A 26,451-nucleotide genomic window follows, 5' to 3' on the forward strand; every position below is an offset into this window, starting at 1 on the left:
TAAGAGAAGCTAAAGATGCAGCACTGAGACCTTATAAGCCTTTCAACAGTTACTAAAATAAATATAAAGCCACATACACAGGCACAGAGGACATTTCTTTGGAACACATCTTGTCTTCCCTCCTAATGAAGTACATTAAAAACTACTGTAATGTGACAGCGAAAATAAGGTGATGTTTATGAGCTAGACTTTCTCTTGATGTGGGTGGTTACAGATTGCACAGATCCATCTTTGACAGCCATAGGGACACTCACAACTACACACATTTAGTCAACCCTGAAAAGACAGCTCTGCCAGTGGAAATCTAAACTAAGATTTTGTAGGCTGTCCCTCAGCTGTCCTAATGTAATCTGACTGCAGTTTGTTACAGTATTAAGTCCTAATTTTGGCACTCGATTACAACCTAAATAATACATCCCTGTGTCTACTAAGCTGCAACATAATGAATTAGAAAACTTTATTTCAAGTACTGTATTTAGGTTCTGTATTTTAAGTACTGTATTAAGGTTCTGTATTTTTTAAGGGAACAGTGCCTTCTAAGTAATCAACAGGTGCATGAAAGTAATACTCAAACAGTATGATAACCACATAATGGGTTTCAAACAGTTCCTTTTGTGAAATCTGCAAGAATTAAGTATCATAATTCCTCTGCTAGACTCTTATTGCCATGCAGCTGAATGCAATTAGAGTGTAAGACTAATAGATACTGCTAGACTCCACTGCAGAGAACAGCATGTTCTCTGATCTGTCATTGCCTAAGGGGAGGCAAACTTCTTTCAGTGCTTCAGTTTCTCTAAGCCCACTATGCAACATCGATTACTGATTTATCAGAAGTGAAGGCTAAGGGCAGAACATTTAATTTTGGTGAAAATATTTAGAATTATCCAGAAAGACTACACTGCTAATACTGCATTGCAATATATATTCCAAAAGGCAGCTGTGGGCCATCGGTGAAAATCCTTGAAGTCTTATTATCTGAATGCCCAAGAAAAGTATCTGACAGTTCTTCAGGATGACCATCACATGTGTAGCATAATTTTCACATTAAAAATAGTGGAAAACATTTTTCATCGTTTAACCAGTGGAAAACATTTTGACCTACTGCTGCCTTTAGACTGATTCAGTATTTACTGTGTTTAAGACAAAAAAAGCTCTGAGGGCTATATTATATATATGAAGAACGAACACTTCATCAAGACACATTTCCCTATCGTTTTTTAACAGTTATTCTGCTCCGTTTTAACACCAGTCACTGACATTTCAGAGAGGACAGAAATAGGGACTCAGATATTATTTCCTCTGGCTTTCTTCAGGCTGACTGACAAATTCACTTTGTGTCCCAGCTTTGAAGGTGTGACTTCGTTTTGACATCCAGCCTTGCTCTTTTCTCTCTCCATTCTTCCTTTTATTTAACTTATTTTCACTCTTTCTATGCATCAACTTGCTTCCACAATGAAAACCTCTGCGTTAAAAAAAAAAGTCAGAGCACTTACAACATGTAATTGCTCTACAAAGAACATGGAATTTTAATATCAATGATGTTTTAAAAATGTATTGTAAGAGCTCTCATTTGAAAGCAATTTGGGGTTTGGTGCCTAAGGAGTACAGATGCACTTACCATTATTCATATGCTTTGGAGATTTCTATTTTAATATATCTTCCTAAGTGCACCCTTTAATATGCTTGACTTTAACACCAAAATGGCTACTTAAAAGCATTGATGTTTTGCAATTAGATGTCTCAACCCGCCAAACTGGATTTCCCTGACACTGTCGTGAAGGCTCTGCACCTCTGCATACCACATTGCAGAGTACACACTGGTTGTCCTACATGCACTGCTACCCAGAGACACATCCAGCCTGGCCTTGAATGCATCCAGGGGTGGATGCCCCACATCCCTGCAGGCATTCAAGGCCAGGTTGGATGTGGCTCTGGGCAGCCTGGTCTGGTGGTTGGTGACCCTGCACATAGCAGGGGTTTGAAACTAGACAATCATTGTGGTCCTTTTCAACCCAGGCCACTCTATGATTCTATGGAACATAGAACATGCTTGTATTCAGAAACAATAAAGAATTGAAGAAAAAAAAAAAAAACAACAACAAAAACCCAACTATATTGTACTAATATTTATCAAAGACTAAATAAGGTCTTAATTCCGTAAGATTGCACATATGGAGAAGCAGAGTAGAACTACAGGAGAATCTTAAGATTCAAAGCCATTGTTTGCTGAAGGTAAAAGGAAAGGTAAAAAGAAAGGTAAAAGAAAAGCAGAAAAAGAAAGATGTGGGATATTGTGAATGCTCTCAGCTTCTTTAGGAGCAGCAGGGTTGGAGAGAACACCCTTCTGACCACTGGGTACCCTTCCTTCTCTGAAAAAAACTGTGACTGTGTTCAAATTGGTGACGTTTAGAACACAGTTACAAAGTCAAAGGTTTCCTCAGTTCACTCCGAAAACACCATTCCTGAGCATCCTGAAGCAGAGCAAAGGCTACCATGCCATTTTGGGAACAGGAATGAAAACTGGCTAACAAGGGTCTGATAAGCAGAATTAAAATTAAGTACCATCCATAAAGCACTCTCCAGCTGAAAAACCACTAAGTGCTAAGTATTGATTACCACTTGTCCCGTACTATATTTACCAACTGAACCAAACCAATGGGATCATCTGATGGGCTAATTATTTATTATGCACTTTTACACAAAAATACAATAGAGCAGCTTAATGGCATGGCTGGAAATTACTTAGGTCCATGCCCTGTGACTCACTCACATGTTAATGAACCCATGAAGTTAATGCAAATAAATGCAGAATTCCCACCAGGTTCATAGTACCCTTAAATGATGATTTCATTTAATTGGAATCAAACAAGAAAATGGAGAGGCTGCAGGACCTCTATGAATCCAGAGCTTCTGATGGCTTCTACCACAGCACACTGGCTCATCTGCCAACAGATGGAGAGGCAGGACTCCAGCGTGCAGGCAGTCTGTATTTTAGCAGTGACGACAAAACGTTCTTAGAATTCTCATCAGCTATATGACACAATTCTTCAGGATTCAAAAAGAGTAAGATTAATAAAAAGGTGCAATCTGTGCCATTCATTTATTTTGTTACAAAAGCTACTACCTTTTGAGGCTACGATTAGAGGGAGTGTCCAAATAGGAAATTGCAAATACTCTATTCCAAGAAAGCCTACTTCACATCTAAGGTTTGCAGATCTCAAGGACCAGGAATGGTCGATTCCTATAAACTGAACAGCCAGTAGCCAGCCACTAGCATACACAGATGGGCAAACACACCTGCCATGTACGTTTATCACTGTGCAGCAAAGAGTACTGCGAACCCAATACAGTACTAGCTACCTGTTTTAGACAGTTTGCCGGTACTTCTGTTACTTGATGAGCTATCTCCTCTTGTCAGGACGGTTATGCCACCAAAACTTGCTGTCTTTGTTATGGCTGGCTTCAAATTTCGATTTGAACTGTCCGAGTCTGTGCTGCTCCATGGCCTCTGGTGGTCTGTCCATTTCAATTCATTCTCCGTGCTGCTCTGCCGACTGCCAGATGCCTTCCCTGTGCTATCTCTGTTCCCCCTGTGGACATCAGAAAACAAAGATTCATACACAAACAAAAACACTGTCAGGGCAGAGCCTATCTTTGGGTACCCTGCAGTGAGCCAACTAAAGAAAAAGGAAGTACTCTGCTTTTACAAAAGCATGCCTAGAAGGGGGAATTTGACCCCAATACTCATCCACCTTGAGAAAATTAACATTGCTGCAACTCTTCTTTGCATGCACAACAGTTACCAGTGCTCCCCTTTCCCATACATCCCAGGAGCTTTTCACTAGACAGGACTGATGAAGCAATATCACACTGGGTGACGTAGCATATTCACTGCCTGTTCATCACCTACCACCTCAAGCAATTCCTCGATATCTCTCCCTTTGCCGTCCATCAACTGTAAGGCTTTCCTCACTAACATCACTTGCCCTCTACCTTTGTCTTCACAACTACCCTCTTTATTTCTGTTCTACCTCATCACTACTCATCTGCTCTGAAAGTCACTCAACTCTCTTCCAGGAAGGTGTCTTCCCACCATGAGCCCAAACTTTTCAACGCTGATGCTCCATTTAGAGACCCCATCAAGTTTGGTTTTCTCCCCTCTGTATACACTAATAACATCATCATGTTCCTCCTCTGCCTGTGTCCCAGCTTTAAGTTGCAAAAAGCTCTGGGTAGAGACTGCCTGTCCTTGAATAGCTGCGGAGCATCCTGAGTACCATGAGTGACAACACAGCAAACTGGGAGCAGAGAGCAAAAAACAGCGGAAAATTGCCTTATTTATGATGAACAGCTTACACTGCATTGCTAAAATGACAGAACCAGCATGCCCTACTACGGCTTCGTGCGCTATGACCCAAGTGAGGCTTGCAACACTGACTTTCGGAAGGCTTTCAGAAGACATTTCCCAAAACTCTGTCTTATTCTGCAGTCGTCTCCATCAAAGCACTTTCTAGAAATCAAAAGGATGAGAGTGGATCTATTGCCTTTCCACTCCCTTTCTCCCTGTGAGCGTGGCTCCTGCTCTCTCACTGGAGAACGTGCCAAGCTGTGCCACTCAGGACGAGAAGGAGCAGGGTGCCAAGGACGGGATCAGGCTGGTGCATTCCTTGCCTGCAATCAGAGCCGCACACCCATGTGATCGGCAGCATTTACCTGTTGACCTTTGCTAGACCCAGACAGAGGGAAAACACAAAGAGAAACAGCACAGAAGCAACAACATTAAAAAAAAAAAAAAAAAAAAAAAAGGGGGGGGGGGGAAAAAAAAGATTTAAAAATTAAAAAAAATAAATTGTCTTTAAGATTTAATTGGAAAGGAAAAAAAGTTTATTATTTACAGATGCTTTTGCATTCCTGTGCTTAAACATCAGTAATTCTCTTATTTTTATATTGTAGTGAAAGAAAGGGAGAGAAAACGAATGCTTATGCATCCCCGTTCTCTGTAGTTGCATGTTACATGAAATTCCTACTTGCTCCCCAAACCTGAATAGGTATCATTTATTAAGAGCCTCTGCGTGGATATTTCTGATGCTTCCTCACTCCTGTATGCCCAATCCAAGACCATCAGTTCACCAGGGCTAGCCCAAAGCATGGAGAAGTTTTTCTGCCAGCTCCAGCTCTTCTCCTCCACCCGTGGACTTGTCATCTCCTGTGGCTGCTGTGCAGACATGCACAATTGGCAAACAGATATACACATCAAATAATCCTGTGTCCTCTCACCTCATAGTAAAAATCATGTTAACATAGGTGATACGAGCTTGCAGTGACAAACTATCACCGCTACAAATGCAAACAGCAAATCTGGCCATACCCATGCTCTACTAGATGAAGGATATGATTCTGAAAGAATTTGTTACTTCTGCCTGCTCTGCTTAAAGTCTGTCGCAGCTGATTGGCTTTATAAGCAGCTTGGCATGCCAAACTTTGATTGATTTAAATCTGTTGGTGCTCCTGGCATGGGATGAGAGCCTGTCTAAGTTCCTCAGTTGGATCAGGTTGGCTCTTCCACTGCCCAGGTGCTCTCCATGAAAATATGGATTGATTCTTTGTGTCATGGGATGTTCCTCGGGATACAGATTATGACTGAATAGTCTCTGGGCAGATGGAAAAAGGTTTTGGAACAGAAAGGCAATGGAGAAAACTTTTCCCAAGCACTGATGCTTTAAGATAAAGAAACAGGTTTCACCTCATTACATTTTTATTTCAGCTTTAAATAAAACAAAGAATGGAAAAAATGTCAGGCTGGACACTAGTCTGTGAAAAACGCCTGAACTACAGCTAAATGGACTCCCAGAATTACAATAATCCCCAAATTCTGGAAGCCCAAACAGCTGAAAATCTAGATGTGGTTCCGGAGCTGATGATCAGCAAAGCCAAAGGAAGGTGTCCTGCCCTGATCTCCTCATTCAGAGAGCATGGGATAAGCAAGATAAGAACTTCAGTGCTCCCTTCTGGACAGAAAAATGACATACCCATACCCAGGCAAGGTGTCAATGGCAAGGACACAGGCAGAATCACAACTGAGAGTTACTGGGAAACAAATATTAAATAAAGTAAGCCATACAAACCTAAACAGCTGTCTTTTCTTATGGGTATCATTGCATATGCTACTGTCTTCCAAGAGCCTACTGAAAAAATGAAAAGAAAGATTACGGTAACACACACAGTAATACAAATCTATCTTTAAAATTACATGTAGTTTCTAGCAATATCTTCCATCTTGCCCACTTAACAGTTAAAGAAGCAAGGCTAAAATTGGCCCCCAACTCCCATTCCCACAACTTGGCAATCAACCAAACATAAGCAATGTCAGCCAGGGAGGCTGAAGGCCATTTAATATTTCCTGTTACCAAGCAAGGTAATTCTCAGAAGCCAAGGAACCATACTTCTACATCTAAAAGAAAATTCATTAGAATGTCACCTAATAGAACATAAAAATGCAAGCCAGCTAAATAGTGCAAGCGTAATTTTAAGTACTCGCTATGTCCCTTGGAAATCTCAGATAAATGCTCAGGTTCAGCTTTTCAGGTAGACGAAAAAAGGCAAAGCACTTAAACATGTGTGAAACTTCCAACACAGCAAATCCACAAGATTGCTCACGTGCACAGAGCTCAGTATGAGTTTAAGTGTTTCACCTGGCCGATGGCTGTATGGCATGCAGCAAGAAAAAGCAGTGCTCTGATCTTCACCTGAGTGTGCATCCACACACTTATTCTCCCATTCCCAGGGATAAAAAAGCAGGTTTATGGGAGTATCTTCTTTTGGCTTTTCAGGGTTCCTCTGTTAGAATTTTTATTTATTCTGACAAAACGTATCTTGTGATACAGAAGCAGCAGCTGAGGTAATGTACTGGGCTCTCAGAATACAAGGTGGTTAGGTGGCAGTGGGACATCCTGAGGGATACACCTCCTTCTCCCTTCAGGACCATCCACCAGAAAGGCTGTTTTGTACCGCTACTGAGGAGTCATTTACCATGGGAACAGCCTTACTCATAAATGACAAAAGTAAGGATGTACAGAGATAGAAATACTGTGAAAGATGATCTTCTCGAAGCCAACAATGAACAGTTTTAGAATGTGCGCAGCTCCAGCACTCACTGATGAAATGCCCAGCATTTTGATTGAAATCCTTATCTGCCATAATGGCACACAGTTCCTAAGATCTTCCATGCTTATTTATGGCTGCTACAGAGCTTTGTATATCATATACCGTCAGAATTAACACACAGTTTCTTCTTCCCTTTGCTTGAAGTGGATTTATTATAAGGAACCTGAAGAACCATCACACAGTAATGCAGTAACAGTTGGCTCAGGTACCATCATTGCATTATTACAATGCAGGACCACAGCAGGCAGGACCTGGGGGACTCCTGAGCCCTCAGCAGCAACAAGCGGCTCAGTGCTGCCATGAAAACTGGGTTAAGCACCAGAAACACAAACACCTTGTTTCGTAAATACCATCATCCAGCTGCTGCTCGAGTGCTTCTGAAAGATCGGTAAGTTAAATTCTGAGGGCACTCCAGAGAGAGATTAGTCACTTGAAATGAAACATTAGATGGGCTTTCTCCTACACCACCACCCTGCAACCACCTTTTGAAAGTGAAATGCAGAGTATGGGGAAAGCAGCACTAATACCTCACTTATTTGTTCAAACACAGCACTGCAAGGCAACCCCTTCCTCCCCAGCCGTCCCTCCCTCCCCAAAGCAGAAAAACACCACAGTTGTTATGGATTATGAATCTGTTCAGTGCTTTTGGCATTAACAGCTATGGATACACCAAATAGTAAGAGAGAAACAGCTAGAGAAATTAAAAAAAAAAAAAAAAAAAAAAAAAGCTGTATTTTTTTTACCTGTTTTCCACAAAAAGGTTTTCCTGGGAGCAAACTGACTGAAAAATAAAAAAGGCATTGTATCAGACGTTCTAGATATGCTCTGCTGTTCCAATTCCTTCCTTGTTTTTAGAATTATCTCCCCTGGTCAGGCATAAGGGGATTTCAATTCATGCATCATTTGCATTTGCAGAAGACAAGAAGGGAAAAAAGGTCAAGAATGAGGTCAGGCCAGTAAAATAAATTCCATGCATTACAACACATTGCCAACAAGGGGTCTCAGTTTGGAAACAAACTGAAACTTCTCAGCCCTGAGATCAGAAGAAGGTGGAATGTGCAAAATGCTGGTGATTCAAAGGGAAAAACATTTTGCCTACATAAAGCGAGTTTCCACAAGTCTGCCCTACCACCCAGAAATAAGATTGCAGAATAGCACAGAGCTGCAGGTAGGGAAGACAAACAGGAGGAGAGCATGCAAAGTCAACAAAGTTCTTCAAAGGGAGAGAAGAGACTACAGCACTTAGAGATACTAAGTGATTTTGCGTGGAGAGGAAACAGCCATACCCACATCGAGATATAAAATGAGGGTAATATTAATAATAATAACATCAATAATAAAATCTATTGCAAAAATGCTTCTCTGCTGGAGGACTTAGATGACTTAGACCCCGAGAAAGGTGAGGGGCTCGGAAGAAATAAATCCTATTGGCAAGTGTGTAATTCTTCAGGCATTACTTAATTTTTTTATGCAGAGAAATGAAGCTGTGCTCAATTTCCCATGAATAATTCTCCCACTTGGATTTTTTCCATTTCCCTCCCATTTCATGTTCGCTACACAAAGTGCCTCGCAGCTGCCATTGGATTATATCTCCATGAGGTACAGAAGAAAGGACAGTCAGTACTCATAAAGAATTTAAACAAAAGGAAAGCAAGGGGTTGAGGACACCACAGCTCATGCCCATCCCCTCCACAACAATGGGACTCAGCTCAAAGAATAATGGCACACCATCATTACTGGTGTCACTTTCTACTTGTACAGGAGATGTATGAACTCAGCCCTGAGGACACAGCGCAGTTTCTCTTCAGCACTGCCATTTACCCACCCAGCACCTGATCCAGGGATGCTGTATGGAGCAGGCACCTGCCTGGTGAATGCTTCTCAGGCAGGCTTCCAGCCTGTGCCCCAGCTGAATGTGAGGAAATCCAGAGGAATCGAATGCACAGCGATCTGGGCTGCAGTGGTGGCAAGCACATCTCATTAGCACAAAACCTAGGCATTTCAGGGCCAAGGTTTCCATCGCCAGGGATTGGCTGCAGCAGACCTAGGGCTCCGTCCCAGGCTAAGAAGAGATGTGAACTATTCCACTGGGATCCTCTGCACAGCTACAGCACTTCATCTGCTCCCATTTTATGTTCCTCATTCACAAGCTTTCATCAACAGTTGGGGGCTGCGTGGGCTTGAGCACAGTCTAACAACTTTGAAGTCTACTGAAATCCCCCTGTAGGTTTGTACCACCTCCACCACGAGGCGGCATCTTTTCTTTATTTCTCAATATGGGCATAGGCTGAAAAGACAGGCACTTTCCTCATGATGTTACTCTTACTGTTAAAAAATCTGATGGCTAAGCAGCTCTGGATAGCAGTTCAGCTACTACAAGGCCATGACTCACCTTCCTGATCTACAGCATCAATAAGCTTTCCTAGTACTTTCAGTTTTCCTAGTACTTTCAGTTGAGCCTTAAGTACATACACAGATGTTGTGAAAAAAAAGGTTTCTAAAACTCTTGGCTCTTTTACACCGAACAAAGACACTGACAACAAATCTACTAAAGGAAAAAAGGTTATGCAAGATCACCTACAAATTCACCTCCTCAGGGACTTCTGCATGCAAGATTTCCATTAAGGTTCTCTTTATGACTAACAGTCACTTATGAAACTAGTCTTTCATTCCATAATTTCCCAGAACCTTTTTAAGTCTCAACTGGAAGACGTGCTTCAGCTCTGTCAAGCACAAGGTATACTGGGGGTTGCTGTTCTTGTTTTCAATTACATTAGCCTGCATAGATAACAATTAACATGCAGCAATATCCTGCAGTGGATATCATCAGGCAATCATCTGCATGTGAGTTAATGAGATTTGATACATCTCAGGCTTACAACTAATGCTAATTGCTTGATCTGCAGCAAAAAAGGGGGGCTCTGTACAGCCATACTGCAGTCTTGATACCTGTGGGTTTATGCTAGCCAACAGAAGGCATTTCCTGGTTTTGTCCATTTTAAAACCTTTTCTTCCCACTCTTTTTACAAGATAAGACAAGGATAAAGCCAGCTTTTCAAACATTCCTTCAGTGACTCCTGAATCAGGGAGCAGTGAAGATCCTCCACGCTTTCTTAATCAGAGGAAAATCATTATTTCACCTGAAGGATCTGGCCCTTCAAAATATATTGCTTAGTCAAAAACAGCCGTAACAATTAACAGCCAAAAATAAAAACTGTGATGTATTTCCTTTATTAAGTACCCTGTGCAACATGGACAATTCCAGCATTTGTGTAACTAATAAAGCATCTACATTTTTCAGTGAATACACAATAATTACTAGAGAATACGTTGATGAACAGTGAATGGTTCTTACGTGATTCTGGCTCATGAGGTTATACATTGCATTAACCTCAAAAAATGAAATTTCCCCTAAGTAATTTAATTGCTTGTCTCTAGAATCAATTTTCTGCATGCTTAAAAGCCAAACTTACTGCGCCATTTACATATACATTCAGGATTCTGAGTTAAACCTATAATTCATATTGATGTGTATTGAAAGAGTAACATACACCTTTCTTTTCTTTAAGATTTTAGTAATTATTATTTTCCTCAGGGAATTACTCTTCAATGCAACAAAAGCAACTGAAGCAGCCTAGATGAGAAACTTCTTTTTAAGACCTGAATACTCCAGGTCCTATGTGCACTTGGTCATAAAAATGACAAGCTGTTGTAAAGCTGGGTTTACAATAAAAATGAGTTTATGATAGAAAGGTTGCAGGCCTTACAACTGAAAAATAACCTTGAGCGTAACAGAGCTCATGCAGTGCTGGCTCAGTGCTACAGCAACCTACAAGTTTAGGAGGTACGTACTTAGCAGTTCCTATTGCAGTGAACTGATCAAATACACTCACTCTTTACCCACCCTTTTATTAAGTTACGTCATTAACATGCTTCTCTCAGTCCCTGCCACCTGCTACGACTCTACATGACAGGAGTCATTAGAACCTCCAGCTTTCCTTATCAAAATTTATGATAGCCAACACAGCAGATGGAAAATTTGACAGGGAGTATAATTTAGACTGACTAATATCAGACTAATCATCATGAGGACTATCATAATGATAGCATTATTCATGAACGTATTTATTTTAAACTTGGAAATGAAGATATCTGGTGCACTGGAGCGCTGCAAAAATCAAAGGAAGGGCAAGGAAGCTTTCTGTTGCTCAACATGGGGGGAGCAGATTAAGGTATTTTTCACGGTACTTGACACATGCACAGGACTCTCTGCCTCTGTCCCCAGATTCCCTTTTTCTCCTACATTTTGCTCTGAATTCTGATAGTTGGGTTGATCTACCTTCCACAGAGTTTGGGATTCTTGAGGCATATTTTGAGTGATGCTAGGTGCAACAAGGAACGGCTGCACCTTCACTGTTGCCCTATGGAGACTTCTCATGCAAGTCCTCTTCATGCACGCTCTAATAAGAGTGAAATATCCGTAAACCATTTTCTAAGGTTCACAAGCAAGTCATGGATAAAGGCTTGACTACAGGAGTGTAAATAGCATACAGGTAATAAAAATACCACGTGATTAATTCTTCATACCATGATTAATTCTTCTCTGTCTTTCTACATCTGTAATTTGCAAGATGACAAGGCTTACGTGCTTAGGTACCTACCTCAGAAACTTGGGGAAAATGGATTTACAAATGATTGCAGAGTTCTTTAAACTAAAAAGTCCTACATGCAGCAAGTGGTTACCTACGACAGGAAACCACACTTCTCCTTCCTAAAATGAACCAGAACGTAACACTGTCCACCACCACAACCTCACAGTGCCAGACTATGAGGAGTGCTCCAATCAAAAAAGCTCAGCTAAGAAACAAATTCCTGTTAATATTATCAGTACAACTTGCTGAAATTCAGTGCAACATGGTGTATTGCTGGCTCACTAGCACCTACAACAGCAGAGAGAGAGACCAAATGAGTGGATATGAGAGAGAGAGGGAGAGATCTACATTGCTATCTGGAAACATGCTCACTCTACATCCATATAGGATGCCTGCCACAACCAGACCGTTGCTTGGACCTTGCTAACCCAACAGACCACAACATCCTCCAACTGTGAGCAACTCAAAGCTCACCACTTGCCCTCAAAGCTCAACGGTCTAAAAATCAGAACACCAGCACATTGGGGAGCAAGTTCCAGCACACCTCTCCAGCCATCTGCTTCCCAGCCTGGCATTTCTAGCTGCTGCTTTTTTAACAACCTTTTGCCTCATTTACAGTCTGCTTCAAAACCCAAAGATTTTTTGGTTTTGCACAAGTTCCTTTGTAATACACCAGAGACAGAATCTTTCATACAGAAGACAGGTTGCAAAAAGAGGCTCATGAATGACTCACTAACTCTACTGTACATACCGTGACAGTATGCACATCAGAGCCACGTGCTGAAAGCATAACATAAACTGAAGGGCTTCTGTTTTTCTGCAACTTTCTCTAGTCTAGAAGGAAAAAGCCAGGCTAAAAACATTCAGATGTGGCAAGCTACTTATTAACGAGCAAAACTTACTCATCACAAATGAGACAACACACACCTTAACACCATAGAACATACTCTCCTAAAACAAAAAGTAACTTGGATGTGTGGAACTCCAAAACCAGAGCAAAACAAAAGGTTATCTTAGACAACAGCGTAAGTCCTGCAACACAGGAACAGTTTTAATTTAAAAGGACACTGCCAAATATGATTCAGTACGTTTTAATTGGTTTTGTTCCCATCTTCCTCTAAGTGGCAGAGCTCCCACAGAGATGTGAGATAAAACAAAATGGTAACTACCCCCGCTTCCTTTTTTTCCCCTCTCTCCTTTTAGGATCCCTTCATTACAATAGGACAGCAAATTTTAATTTTCTTTTTTCAAGGAACATAAAGTAGAGTTCATAGATGTGCCAAATTTAAATGTTTTCCCCTAGAAATGTAGCTTTGTTAGTTAAGCTTTCTAAAAAGTTTTTTTTTCAAGTTTTTTTTTTCTTTTTTTTTCTTTTTTTTTGCAAGACCTATTTCACTTTATTCTATTCATGCTACAATCACCAGCAGGACTCCTTCTGATGGCAGAAATAATCAGCCTTTTCAGAAAACCTGTGCAGCTCCACATTTGCCCACTGACTTTTCTTTGTCCTCAGTGTCTCAGTTGTACAGCAGTGGTCCAAAGCACATAACCATCAGGTGGCTCTGCTGAATGCTACTTGAAAAAAAGTGTGATTTGGCTTGAGGTATATGAAATAATTCGGCTATTTGAGATCATTGAGAGTGTCCATTTAAATCGCTGCTCTTTGGTTGGAAAAAGAGAAAGAAGAAGAAAACCTCGACCACACAAACATGAACATTCAAAGGAACAGGGTAAGCACTTCTCAGACAACATGCTGGGCTTCCTCTTTCTTCTGCCCATATCCCTGCAACTCTCAGTGTCTCCTCCTCCAGAAAGCAACCTCAGCACCTGAAGCTTCTCTCAGAGCCTTTCCCTGCCACCTCCAGCTCATGGTGCAAATCCAGCATTCACATTGCAGGGGCAGTGCTGGCTGGCTACCGGGAAAGGTATGGCACTAAAGAGGCAAGGAAAACAACTACTCACATCTTGTGCAAATATTCTCTCCCTCACTCTCTGATACTCCTCTTCTCTCTCTTCAATTGATTTACTTCGTCTGTCATCTCTAAATGGAAGAATTCTGTTTTGCTGAGCAGAAAAAAAACCAGGAGGGTTATATAAGTTGAGCTGTTAAAAACTGCCATTAAGTAACTGTCAGCTGAGAATAATCAATGTTCACTCAAACAAACGAACCATGAAAATGATACCTTTCATTCCTAGGGCACCCGAGGGCTCCCAGGCAGATGCTGCCCATGGAGCCCAGGGCTGAGAGGAGGCCTCCTGCCTGATGCCTGCAACCCACAGCCCTAAATCCACCTGTTGTCACCCCAAGCCTTTGCATCTGACCATCTCTCAGCTATCCTAGTGGCCACGAGATGGGAGGGCAGGCAGCACTGTGCTACCTATGAGATCAAGGAAGAAAGGAGGGAAACCAGGCAGTAAGACCTAAGTTGTGAGCTCTAAAAGAAGCCCACCAAAAGCTCGCTTACTAAGGAGAAGTCCCAAGCGCTTTGTACAAGAATTTTAACCATTTCCATGACATAAGGAACCCCCTAATTTCATTTTCACTGGGAAAAGCGTGGCCCTTTTCGCCTAGCAATAAACCAGAGTGCAGCAAGTGGCTGTGGCCTGGGGAGGGAGGGAAGAGAGGAGGGTCCCCAGCAAGAAGCTCCTCGTTTGTGGTTACATTACGGGCACTGCTCTCCTCCATCCACTCAGCACTCTATGATTGGTCATGCTGTATTCCTTCAGCTGAACCCCATGTTCACCGCACCCTGAAAATGGCTGAGAGTTGACGTCTAAGCCAACTGAGATGCAGCCTAACTGCAAGGCTGCCAGATACGATGTGGAGACAAGGGAAACAAAAAAGAAAGGAAAAATCAGTCCTTTACTGAAAACATGAAGGAGAGTGGCAATGAGAGACTCACTAGAGCAGGTACCTCCAACAAACACAACCTGAGCAAAGAAAACACACACAGTCTTCTTACCTGGGAGAACTTTCTCAAAATAGCAATTTGTATCGGAACCTTTTTTGCTTTTTTTTTTTTTTTTTTTGTTGTTGTTGTTGTTATTAATATGTTCCACATACACAGCTTGCACGAGACCGGAACAGCACAACACTGAGTAAAGGCAGCACAAAGCCACGTGCTCCCCTGGTGCTCCCTACACATCGCTCACCTCCAGCAATGCCGCGTTATGGGATGAGCAACACGGGGACTCTGGTGCTGCGGAGCATGCACAACAAGCAGGTCAGTCACACAGACAGTAACACACGGTGAGGGCAGGGGCGGGGGGGAGGGAGCTAATAGATGGGACTGATTCATTTTTGGTCAAAACTTATTTTAGGATAGTTTAAAAATCAACCTGGCCTCACCATTGCATGTTTGTTTGGGGCTTTTTTGTTTGTTTGTTTGTTTGTTTTCTCCTTTTTGGGCTACACCAGTTTATCATCGGTCCGTACTGAAATCCAGCTCCGAATGGATGGGTACAACTGAAGGAGCAAGCTGTAGGGAGCGGAACAGCTGCCATCGTTAGGCGACACATGGAGAAATGCGACCAGCACGGCCTTCCCACGCAGCCCGAGCCTCGGCGTTCCCCCCGTGGGCATGCAGCACGTCCTGCCAAGCAAACCGCCCATGCAGACCCACACGCTGCCACGGCGCAAGCGGCCGCGCAGGGCTCGGAGCTGCTGCGGGGCAAGGAGCAGCGGGGGGGAGAGGAGAGCAACAACAAAAGAACAACAATAACATCAGTCAGCCCGCCTCCAAAACAAAAGAAAAGAACAGAACAAAATTTCAGCCACTCTCGAGCCGAGAACCAACCTGATTGTCTTCTTTATCAATACTAGAGTTATCTCGCTTCAAGATAAATCGCTTCTGGGATTCTTCACCTTTTTCATCTTTTAAATGTTCAGAAAACCTTTGCTCTGGTCTGCCAGCAAAGTAAAACATAGCAATAAAAAAATCTTTCTTTCGGCTTTAGTTCGATCTTTATTTTCTCAGTGCTCTTTGTTTTCACAGAGGCATTCAGTGCAAAACCAGTCAACATTGGTACTCATCGTGAGATGCGTCCTATAGCAGCCTGGGGCCAGCCCTGCTGCTAACTGTTATTGCCATAAACAGCTTTTGTTGTTGTTATGTAGTGAGGAGCGAGAATTCACCGAAATATTTCTCTCTCCTCTCTGCGACCGAAGGACAGGAAAACAAATTAACATGCTGCATGTTAATTTGGCTCCTTCAGTAGCAGGGATCTCCAGCAACGCGGCAGCTTTGTGGCATCGAACCACCTTTGCAAGTAATGCAAAACTGATTGAAATCTTAAGAGCAAAAGCAAGAGCTTCTTATTCCTAACAAATAAAACCATAACTGGAGGGACTGATGGTATTTTGCTAAACAAGTAATTATCTCATCACCGTTAAGTGAGGAAAATATTCCACAAGAGTCACAGAGTATCAATTAGTTCACTGAACCCATCCAGACATTTATTTTTTAAGAGCCAAACTGTACAAATTAGAAGCTTCACATTTTTAGGTTCCCAAGCCAAGAGGAGCTGTTCCACGTTCCCCACGTTCACACCTTGTACAAAAAGCAAACAGCAAGAAACATCTTGTGTTACTGAGCTGGCCACTGCCATCCCTTGTAGCTGACAACAACTCCAGGATGTGCCAACTCCTGGACCCCAACCCATAATAACATGTTGTGTCCCACTGATTTCAGCAGGGTGACCGACGGTCTGGAGACATGAAGAGCTGGAATTCATATGCTATCAACCACTGATAAATCACAAGCTGGTTTTGAAAAGCTGAAGGAGCACAGACTGCTTCCAGCAGTGGCACCCTGAGGAGATGCTTGTGCCTACTGAACAGACCACCACAAACCAGGCCCAAAACTGCCACCGACAGAAGAAGTCAAAGGTGGAGCTGAGAGAATTCAGTGACTTCATAAGTAACGTCTGAAAGCTCTCTGCAAACTCTGAAATGAAGGTCTCAGCTTTGCTTTATTCCAGAGTGGAAAATTAAATCTTGGGTGAGATCAGCCACCATTTTGTTGTTATATCACTCAGATTTGTATTTAACTAATTAGCAGCGTATTTCTAATCAAAAGACAGCACATATTCATGCCACAATTACAGTCCACTGCAATTCACCATCAGGTGCGCAGGAAACATTTATAATGAACTGTTGAAAATTTAGAATTAAGATACAGCAGCTCTCTTGCCTCACTTTCTGTATCAGTTCCACAAATTCCCACTTCTGGGCACAATTTGCATTTTGATGACAAAGCAACAAAACACAAGGGCCAGATTTTCACAGCCTTTGAGTGTTACAACATTCTGTCCATCAGCTGGAGGTGTTGGCACTTGCAGATATTGGGCCCACAATGCGGAAGTCAACAGACTCTGCAGATGCCCTTAGAGTCACGGAATCATTTAGGTTGGGAAAGACCTTTGGGAACACCAAGTCCAACCATCAGCACAGCCAACCAAGTCTCTTCGGTGACCCAAAGGAGCTTGGCTTTTTATAACAGTTCCATGACACCATGGGTTGCTAAAGGCAGAGGTGGTTTGTCTTACCAGAAATGCTACAAAATCCAATTAATGGACTGCTAGGTGGCGTGTTCTGCCTTTGTTCTCATGAATAAGCGCTGTGTCTGTACAATTAGAACAGAGGATGAGCACCTGCAGATACTCTGCTTTGAAATCACCAACTGAAAAATGCTGTTTTTCTCATTTTGTGGCTTAGAATACAAACTAAACCTCTCTAGATGCACTATCACTGTAAAATTTATAGCTATGAGCGATCTGTTAAGGATCTAACAAACTATGCAGTGCACACAGTAAATATTTCTGACTTTAAAACATAGAGGAAAGATTTGAAGTTACCAAAAGTTAGTAAAAAAAAAAAAAAGTTAAAAACAAAAGCAACTAAACATCTCTGACTACTAACACAGTTGAATAAACAACATGCTTTTAATAGTTGATACATTACTGCTATTTTTAAAAATCCAATTTTCACTTCCTTTAGTGTTCTTAAAATGTTTCCACCTGTCAGAAGATGACTGGAAGGAGAAGCATGAGAGCAAGCCACAAGCCAGAACTAATGAGCTGCTGGTGCCAGTTAATACAATTAATCTACAAGCCCAGTATGTGATTGATCCTCAGTTGTGAAAAGACATTTGTTTGTGCAGAATATGATGGAGCACAGCAAGGCTATGGGAGTCTACTATGTGAGTAGAGACACAGTGTTTCACCTGGTGAAATCTGCTGCAGTACTTTATGAATTTGAAGGTGCGCCAACGGATGGAAAATGCGAGAAAAAATATGTGATTTTGTGTAAGATGCAGCATATATAGCAATATATTAATAAGATGTATAGTTACTGCAACACTGAGAATTCATCTCATGCAAGCCATAATTGGTAAGAAACCACATTCACTTTTCTTCTATGCTTTTTTAGCACTGATAGTGAAGAGTTTGCACAATGCACTGGATTGTGTTCATGCATGTAAGGGAGTGAATTTATCAAGCTTATTTAGAGCGTTGATCTTAAGGTCTTAATCCAAAGCATGGAATGCGTTCGTTTCCACAAAACAACATTGAATCTGGAACTTACTCACTACTGCCACCTTAACAGACACCTTGAAACCCCAACCACACCTTAGTTTAATTCAAAGTGGTAAAAAATGGGACTGGCATAACCTTTTCAAGAAGACACTGAGTATTTCTGAAGACCTTGAATATTGCAACTGTCTTCCAGACACGCAAAGAAAACAAAACAATACCAAAAATAAAAACAAAACAACAACAAAATGCTAAAAAAAAAAACACAAAAACCCACAACCTACGTTATTTATCATTTTGAGAGGTTAATCCCAATAGATACAGTGTACCTGTGTATTTACATGCTAACAGAAGCATGCAAGAAAACAGATTTGCAAATATATGCTTACAAAGATTGCTGCCCACATGCATGACAGTCCATATTTCATTTAGTTCCCATACCTGGGGATCACCTGAGAATCTCAAATTCCACTGCTCCAAAAAAGCCTAAGGAGGGAATACCAATTCCCTTTAAATAAATGGGATTTTGTGATTTGGGGAGCATACTGAGAAAATCTGAATGCCTTAAAGACACAGAAACCAACACATAGGAGAGGAAAAAAAAAGAGAAGAAAAACAAAAACATGCATAGAAGAAAAAAAAAAAAGCTGCTTTTCTTTGATATAACCCTTTTGATCACCCAAATATTTCTCAGTCAACAGTACTGGTGTAAGTAAACCATCTGTTCTCTAAAGCACAACTTCACAAAACCACAAATTACATATGAGCTCGTTTAGCATTTCCTACAAGTTGTGAGCTATGAGTACCAATTAAATACTTGTCTTTCTGGCAGCGTGTTCCAGAGCAAAAAGCAGTATATTCCTTCCTTCCAGTGAAGTTTTTATACAGTTTGCTACAAAATTACATGACAGTTTTGCCTTTTAAGACAAACCGGCTCTCAGAGTAAAACACTGCTCTATGCATCCTCAAACAGATGAACGTTTCCTGTTAGCATTTTATAGTCCCTTAAAACACAACTGCAAAACAGACCCTATTTAAGCAAGAATCTAACCAAATAGATTTTTCTGGACAACAAGTTTTCCCTACAACTAAGCTTGCATTTTGGAAAGAGGAAAGCTGGTATAATTAGGTAAACTTTTCTGTGTGTCAAAGTTTTAAAAACAAGTTTAGATTTTGATAGCAGCATCCATTATAAGATTTTTCTGTTGTCATTGTGGTGATTTTATTGTGAACTAGTTCCATTCTTCCATTCACTTTAGCAGAGTTCCTCTCAGTTTATCTCAGTATGACAGAGAGCAGAGTTTGTCCCCCAGGCATACTCCTTAAATGGAATATTTAAGGAGAATTCCCATTATGTGCTCATTTAATGCTTTTCATTCCAAGTCAACCATTGTAAGTAGCAATGTAAAAAAAAAAAACAAACCAACCCAAAACCACTATCTAAGTGTCCTAAGCAGGTATTCAGCTTTGAATCAAACTACAGACTCTAAAAACATTTTGCAGAGTGGTAACAGCCCATGTATCCTGATGGGTAAGGAAGTCACAGGGCTTTTGGCTGTCTCACGTTTAGAACCATTTTAATGCACTTTCATAAATCTGTATTGATATGGGAGATAAGAAATGAAATAGTGGGGGCAAAATAATCTACACTCATTTAAAGTAAGCTATTTAGCTCTGAACTAACTGGCTAAGACACGGGAAACAGAGATAGCACACACCAAAAGGACAAATGAAAAGAGACAAGCGTGAGCTTTGTATGCTGCTCTTCTAAGACGCAGTCACTGCATTAGCAGAGCACAGAGGCAGCGTGGGATTGTCAGGGCTGAATTACACAGCACATAAATCTTTATTACGTGGCATACGTTTCTGACAGCACTATGGCACGCAGGCCTGTGCAGCACAAGATGCCTTCAAAAGGAGCAACAACCTCCCCACGTGTGGAAAAGACAGTTTAGCAGCACAGTGCCTGATAAAGGAAAAAATCTAGCAAGCGCTGTAGTGCACCTCATCTGTAAAAAACCTCCCAGGTTACGAGCGAGGCAGCTGTATAAGGAATGCAGTATAGGAAAGCGAGTTCAAAAGTGGAGATCGCTGTGGTGTGCACAAGCCTGAAGGAAAAAAATCCACCAGCTTTGCATTTGCAATGTGATGTTCACTGAATGTGCTAAATGGGAACAAGGCATTAATACTCATGTCCTGAATGGCAATGCAGCAGGGCAGATAGGTAAAGTAATGGGGCTGGGAAGGGGCAAAGAGCCCCCTGGGTACCCGCAGGATCATCATCTGGCAAACACAAGTAAGTGGCTCTGTGTTCTTCCATAAGCACAGCATCAGGAGAGCAATGGGATGGTGAGCGCGGGCGAGAAGTGTCTCTGCCGACTGCATAAGGAGAAGTTATGAAGATTTAGGGCGCTGTTATGAAGGTGTTCCGATGGCTTAACTGCATTTTCTTGTTATTTGCACTTGTCTTTAATTAAACCAACTGCTCGGTCCGACATCACGTTGGCCTCTATTCTGCAGGCATGCTGTTGCACAGTATGGCATCCTTTCTTGCTTTGCTAGTTTGTGAATATCTACTACATCTGCCTGCTGTGCTTTTTTGGTTTTATGCTGGAGGCTCTCCTAGTGCTCTGCATTATAGCCACAATAAAACTACATAAGCATTACTTTTTGGGCCAAAACTCTATTATCTGCAGTAAGAAAAAAATGACTTCTTTGATCTTGAAGGCATGGTGATACATTCTGTGAGTTTGAGAATTTACAAAAGTTGGAAGCAAATGCTAGCACTGTCAAAAGGCACCAGCAAAATGATGTAAGGCAGAATTACAGCCCTAGAGCTTAAAATTCTTTGATTATATTCCCTCAGAACAACAGTTTTGAGAATAAGGACAGAGTATTTTTCAGGGTTGATGGATGCTCTAACAGTTTTTAAAAGTCAGAGTAGGAATTTAAATACAGATAATTGTTAAAGCACAGTGCACTTCTATTATCATAACTTAACACTTAAAATCACTCAAGATGGCATTTCAGGCTTTTGGAGGTTGATGCCTCATTAACAGATTGCTGCTTTTATAGAATGAGTCACTAAGAACTTCTGTTACGATGACAAAAGCACACTGAAAGCCATAAAAAAAAATCTACCCTGTACAAGGCAGTCGGTAAAAGGTGCAGCCTTCTCCAAAGAGCAGGAAAAAAACCTCAAATACCAAACGTTACATTTTTCCTGGGCAAAGACAGTACATTCTTAGCATTTTTCAGAACAGCATCTGCAATCTAATCATGTTCTGTATTTATGACTGAACAACAAGGATATTAAATGTCACAAGTGATTCTGATAGGCATTCTCCCTCTCTCATGGAGATGATCGGCCTTCAGATAAATGTGACAGGATTGAAAGGAACAGAGCTGGTAATACAGCATGGAAGTTATGACTTTTCCTTGTTGCTCACAGCGTGAGGTTGATTCTGTCACCAACCCACACTCTGCAGAGCAGGCAGGCAGGCTGCCAATTGTGAAAAACCAAAACCCCTCATCTCTTCAAAATGTTCTGCTTTGGGACCCTAGCAGGATGATCCCCGTGCGTTTGGCACCAGTAGTGCTTCCCGCTATGAAAATGATGGTTAACCTGGAGGCTGCAGGATGGACAAAGATAATACGCTATGAATCTCTTCTGTGACAAGTTGTTCTGTGAGGGGACCAAGGAAGGGGCCAGATCCTGCAGAATTTCAGACTGCACAGTTTAAAAAAATCTGATCTAACCTTCCCATAGCACAGCTCATGGCCCTGACAAGCATTCCGAAAGCTTAATTCCAGATAGCAATTCTGTTTTCATTTACAGATGCAAAAGCACAGCACTCCCTTGAGAGTTCACCTGAACACAGTCTTCAACATTTGGCCTGGTATTCTGGGGCCAGAATACTCAACAACTGCTCTGAAAGCATGGGAGAAACCAGTAAGCCAAGGGTATTCTGAAATACCAGCTTTTCTGCTACCCAGAAAAGCTTCTGCCTTCTCCCTCAGTCAGGGACCATTAGAAGAGCACTGAGATACTTCACTGTCCTCCTGCAATCAAACTAGGATTACTTCTACAGCTCAGGAATTTGCTCCTCCTGCTGCCAATCCCCCGGCTTGGATTTTGTTTTTGACAGCAGGATTTGTATCTAGACTTCACTAGATTTTGCAAAGCAACAATTTATTTCCAGATAGTAAAGACACCTGAGTAGTAACATTGCTTACCATGGAATTCATTAATATTTCGTTATAAAGACTAGGCGCTCCATGAGTAGAGGAAAATTAGTGTTGCATAACTGCAGAGATCCATTTAAAATTACGTTTTCACATCTCACAAGTTCAAAAATCAAGCAACAAAAGGAAAGCGAGGCTAAGAGTTGAAGGCTTCCAGTGAAGGCACCAAGGTGGTTCCCCAAAAGGTAATTGAGAAACTACTAGTCCTAATGAAGAAACCACTAGTCCTCTTCAAATACACCATGTGTACACAGCAGTGCTCTGCTGCATCACAAATTCTTGTGTTTTACTTCCACTCCAGGTCATGAGTGTTTTCTGCAACTCCAGCAGGAACAGTCATGGACCAGAAGCCATTCCATGAATGATCACCGCCCTGAAATGATGGTTTTTAATAACTTGTCAGATTCAGCTTGGAGCAGGGAGCAGAAGCAACTGACTTGGCTATTCAAGAAAAAAAAACTCAAAAATCATTACATTTTCTCCATTTTCAGTGATTATGTCATATTTCCTATATTTAACAAGAGGCAGGCAACAGAATGGTAAAAGGCAATTACTGAGAATAATTTTGACCATCTCAAAAATTCCCTTGCTCACTAATCAGTGCCTCATTTCTGCAAACTACAGCCCAAATTTTAAAATGTTATTTCAGCCACTACAGAAGGAATTAACTGAGTAAATCACAGATGCCATTTCAGATTTCCAGACCTGCCTGCAATGATTCAAAAATATAAAGAGCCCAACAGTAGCTTGATTAACAGGCATTTTCCTGCTACAGGCTGGATGATCACACAGAGACACTGGTTAATGGTGATAAAATATGCACAAGCTTCCCTCAACTCAACTGTCTCCTGCTATTCTATAGCATTCTTGGCAACCTTTGATTTCCCCAGCACAGCCCAGGTGACCACAACCTGCATTTGTCAAATCTGCTAAGGAGTGGGACTGCAAGGATTAAAAACCTAAAAAAATAATACATTTCCTCTAATTAATGCTTAACTAATATTTCATTATACTATACAACAGCTGTAAATTACATGTCCACCTTAATTACAAATAATTTAGTATTGATAAATTACATTGGATGAAAATTTAATACTGGAGCTATTAGAACTGGTTCATTTACCCTCACATCTCATTTACAGAGCAAGACATTCCCATAGCTTGCAAGTATATGGCAACCAATGATCGAAGTATGAACGAAGACAGTATTTAAGAGTCATATTCAGCTCAGCCCTACACATACCAACTATTTTTTTTCATGTCTTCCATGTAAAACAGGCATGAAACTAAAAAGAGAGAACACGTATTGAGAAGGAAAAAAACAAAAAAGGCTGTCCTAATTCAAGTATTGTTAATCTAAAGAAAATGAACAATTTTCAAAAATTAATAAGACTGGGATAAAATAACCTGAATCTCTTCCAGAGGTTTCTTCCAGAAAAGAGATTCAGCACCAAGGACTGAAATGATGAACACTCAACCCCCGAGAAGGCATTCAGAGGGGAATGTACTTTATAACTGAAACAAATGGCTGTAGCACAACATTAACATATTGCTAAAATGCCAATCAGTTGGTATCATGCACAGGACTCTGCTGGAGGTGGATGTTTCCCAAATCTCAATGTGAGATGTCTAATCCCTCTTAATGTTCTTCCCAAGAGTTTCTTGGCAACTTCCTTGCTTATTCTGGGATGTGAAAGCCTTCCCCTGCAGTGGGTAAGGTCAGCAATAAGGGAAAGGCTAAAAGCTGAGCATCACAACAGTGACTGCTGGGACACCAAGCTTTTCCACCCTGAACACTGTTCCTATTCCCTTAAATTTCTCAATACATTCTAAATTTAGTCATTATTTTTAAAATGAACGTGTCCAAGAAATAAAAATCCAAGAAAATTATTATCATTCGTTACTTTAAATCTACATATACAACTATGTAGCTACATACACTCCATAACTATGACTGTGGGTTTTTATTGCTTTAATCAATGCTTTTAGTGAATTCTTAGTTGCTTAATGTTTGTCTTAAACTGGAACAAAATATCTTGGCCAATTATGGTGTTACTGCTCACTGACATAGCTTTTCCATTTAAGTTGCACACAGCTACTGCTCACCCTTGCATTTCTGTCTATGTTCACACATGACTCTACTACGCTGACTGGACATCAACTATATGCCAGAAGGAATGTGTAGATATCCCCAGCTTCTGCTTATTCATAGTAGGTGAGAAAGAACTATGCTGTAGTGAGCATGGGAAAGAGGGAACTACAATAGAAAACAGAGGAACACAGCTGACTTCAAGCTCCTTTGAAGAAAAGTAACATAAACCACAACAGAAAGGAAATAAAAGCAAAAATAATGCTGTTCATCTGTTTTCCTGTCTCATGTGGCTAACAAAAGTGATTCTGTTCTCATGAGATGATTACCCCACTGCATGCGTGACAAGCAAGGATGCCATAAGGTGCTTCAGTGCAGGTGCAAGATCATACAGCAAACGGCTTGCCAGACAAATGCTCTGTTACAAGAGGAAAGTGAAAAACAAAACAAACACCCAGCAACTAGAAAACAAGTTTGTGGTTCAAACTCTCACAAATGATGACTGCTTTGACTGGAATCTTGCAAAAAGGTATATGCATTCAGGTATACAGCGTAACTACTGCCATATACCTGAACAAAACCCAGCTGCTACCAATTGTGTATGGAATACACTCTGCCTTTCCCATCAGCAAACAAGCACTTATAGAAATTGAAGTCACTTACACCAAGCAACCACAAACACCTTATTCGCTCAAGGGGAAAGGGATACTTTGCTACATGCTCCAAAGGCCATTATGTTTGGCATCCCAATAAAGTCTTCTTGGCACCTTAGTTTAGAGGAAAAAATTTTTTTGAAACTAATCCTCGTGGAAGTAGTCATCATTCAGTGCATATCATTTTGCTGATACTGAAGTCCAGATTCTAATCATAAAATGGTGAAATCAGCACAGCACACCTCTTCTAGCACAGATGATATCCACAAAAGATCACTTCGTAAACGCACAAAAGAAAATCTGAGAACTTCACCTCTGTTCAGGTGAATCAAATCCCCCTTACACAGAGGACATGAAATAGCACAGGCTAATAATCTACAAGACTAAGTACAACATACAAAGTGCATATTTTATGTATGTGACCTGCTGATACAGTTCAAGTCCAGTCTAAAAGAAACTAGTACTACCTAGTACTACCCAGAGTTTTTAGGGGCATCACAAAGGAACAAAATCCCTTCTGACTGGGCCAGTATTATATCAATATTTACATACTGACAGCAGGAAAGAAGAGAATCAGTACAGTGATTAGCATGACGCTCTTGAAAAAAATTAGCCATAACTAAAGATGTGAGTGTGGGAATAAAGTTCATAATAGGTGTGTTACACCCTCAGAATGTATGAAATTGTCTAAATAAAATCCATTACGTAACATAAGCACTCCACCTTCTCCATTCTGATGAACCTTGCCACTCATGCATATACGCTAATGTACACGAGTGCATGTGTGGGCTGTGGCACAGACACATGTGGGATGATCTCAGCTGAATGAAAACCCTCTCCATTTATCAAGCACTCAAAATGTACTTCCCCTTCATTCTTCCACCTATCACCATAAAATAATGAATGAATTTGATTGAACTGATAGGTATTATTATATGAATAGTCTTCAGGTAAAGCTCTTTCAGTTGTCTGATAGGAATTGTGAAGGTACACAGAATAGAAGGTGACACATCCCCCTTTTTTTTGGCTCCAGTTTAGGATGTCCACTCTAATATATTGTTTCTATTCCAAACTTCTGTTGAGATTATCATATTTGACTGTCTTAAATTCCCTA

The 26,451-nt window shown here is 41.1% G+C and overlaps 1 protein-coding gene across 24 annotated transcripts in view; it reads right to left on the minus strand.

Moving 5' to 3' along the window:
- Window positions 1-26,451, minus strand: part of ARPP21 (cAMP regulated phosphoprotein 21) — a 193,436-nt gene that overhangs the window by 57,108 nt on the left and 109,877 nt on the right. For 11 of the 24 annotated variants that reach the window (XM_042888339.1, XM_042888340.1, XM_042888352.1 and 8 more), the window contains 5 exons: window positions 15,614-15,722; window positions 13,779-13,880; window positions 7,908-7,945; window positions 6,126-6,185; window positions 3,358-3,590 (listed from right to left, as the gene is read on the minus strand). In XM_042888339.1, the coding sequence (XP_042744273.1) occupies window positions 3,358-3,590; window positions 6,126-6,185; window positions 7,908-7,945; window positions 13,779-13,880; window positions 15,614-15,722 (542 nt within the window). The remainder of the gene's footprint in view (window positions 1-3,357; window positions 3,591-6,125; window positions 6,186-7,907; window positions 7,946-13,778; window positions 13,881-15,613; window positions 15,723-26,451) is intronic. The other 13 variants (XM_042888353.1, XM_042888344.1, XM_042888349.1 and 10 more) reach the window with 7 other exon arrangements.

Source organism: Lagopus leucura, unplaced genomic scaffold (genome assembly GCF_019238085.1).
Source record: "Lagopus leucura isolate 7727_CA_CO unplaced genomic scaffold, USGS_WTPT01 Super-Scaffold_100157, whole genome shotgun sequence".
Lineage (NCBI taxonomy): Eukaryota > Metazoa > Chordata > Aves > Galliformes > Phasianidae > Lagopus > Lagopus leucura.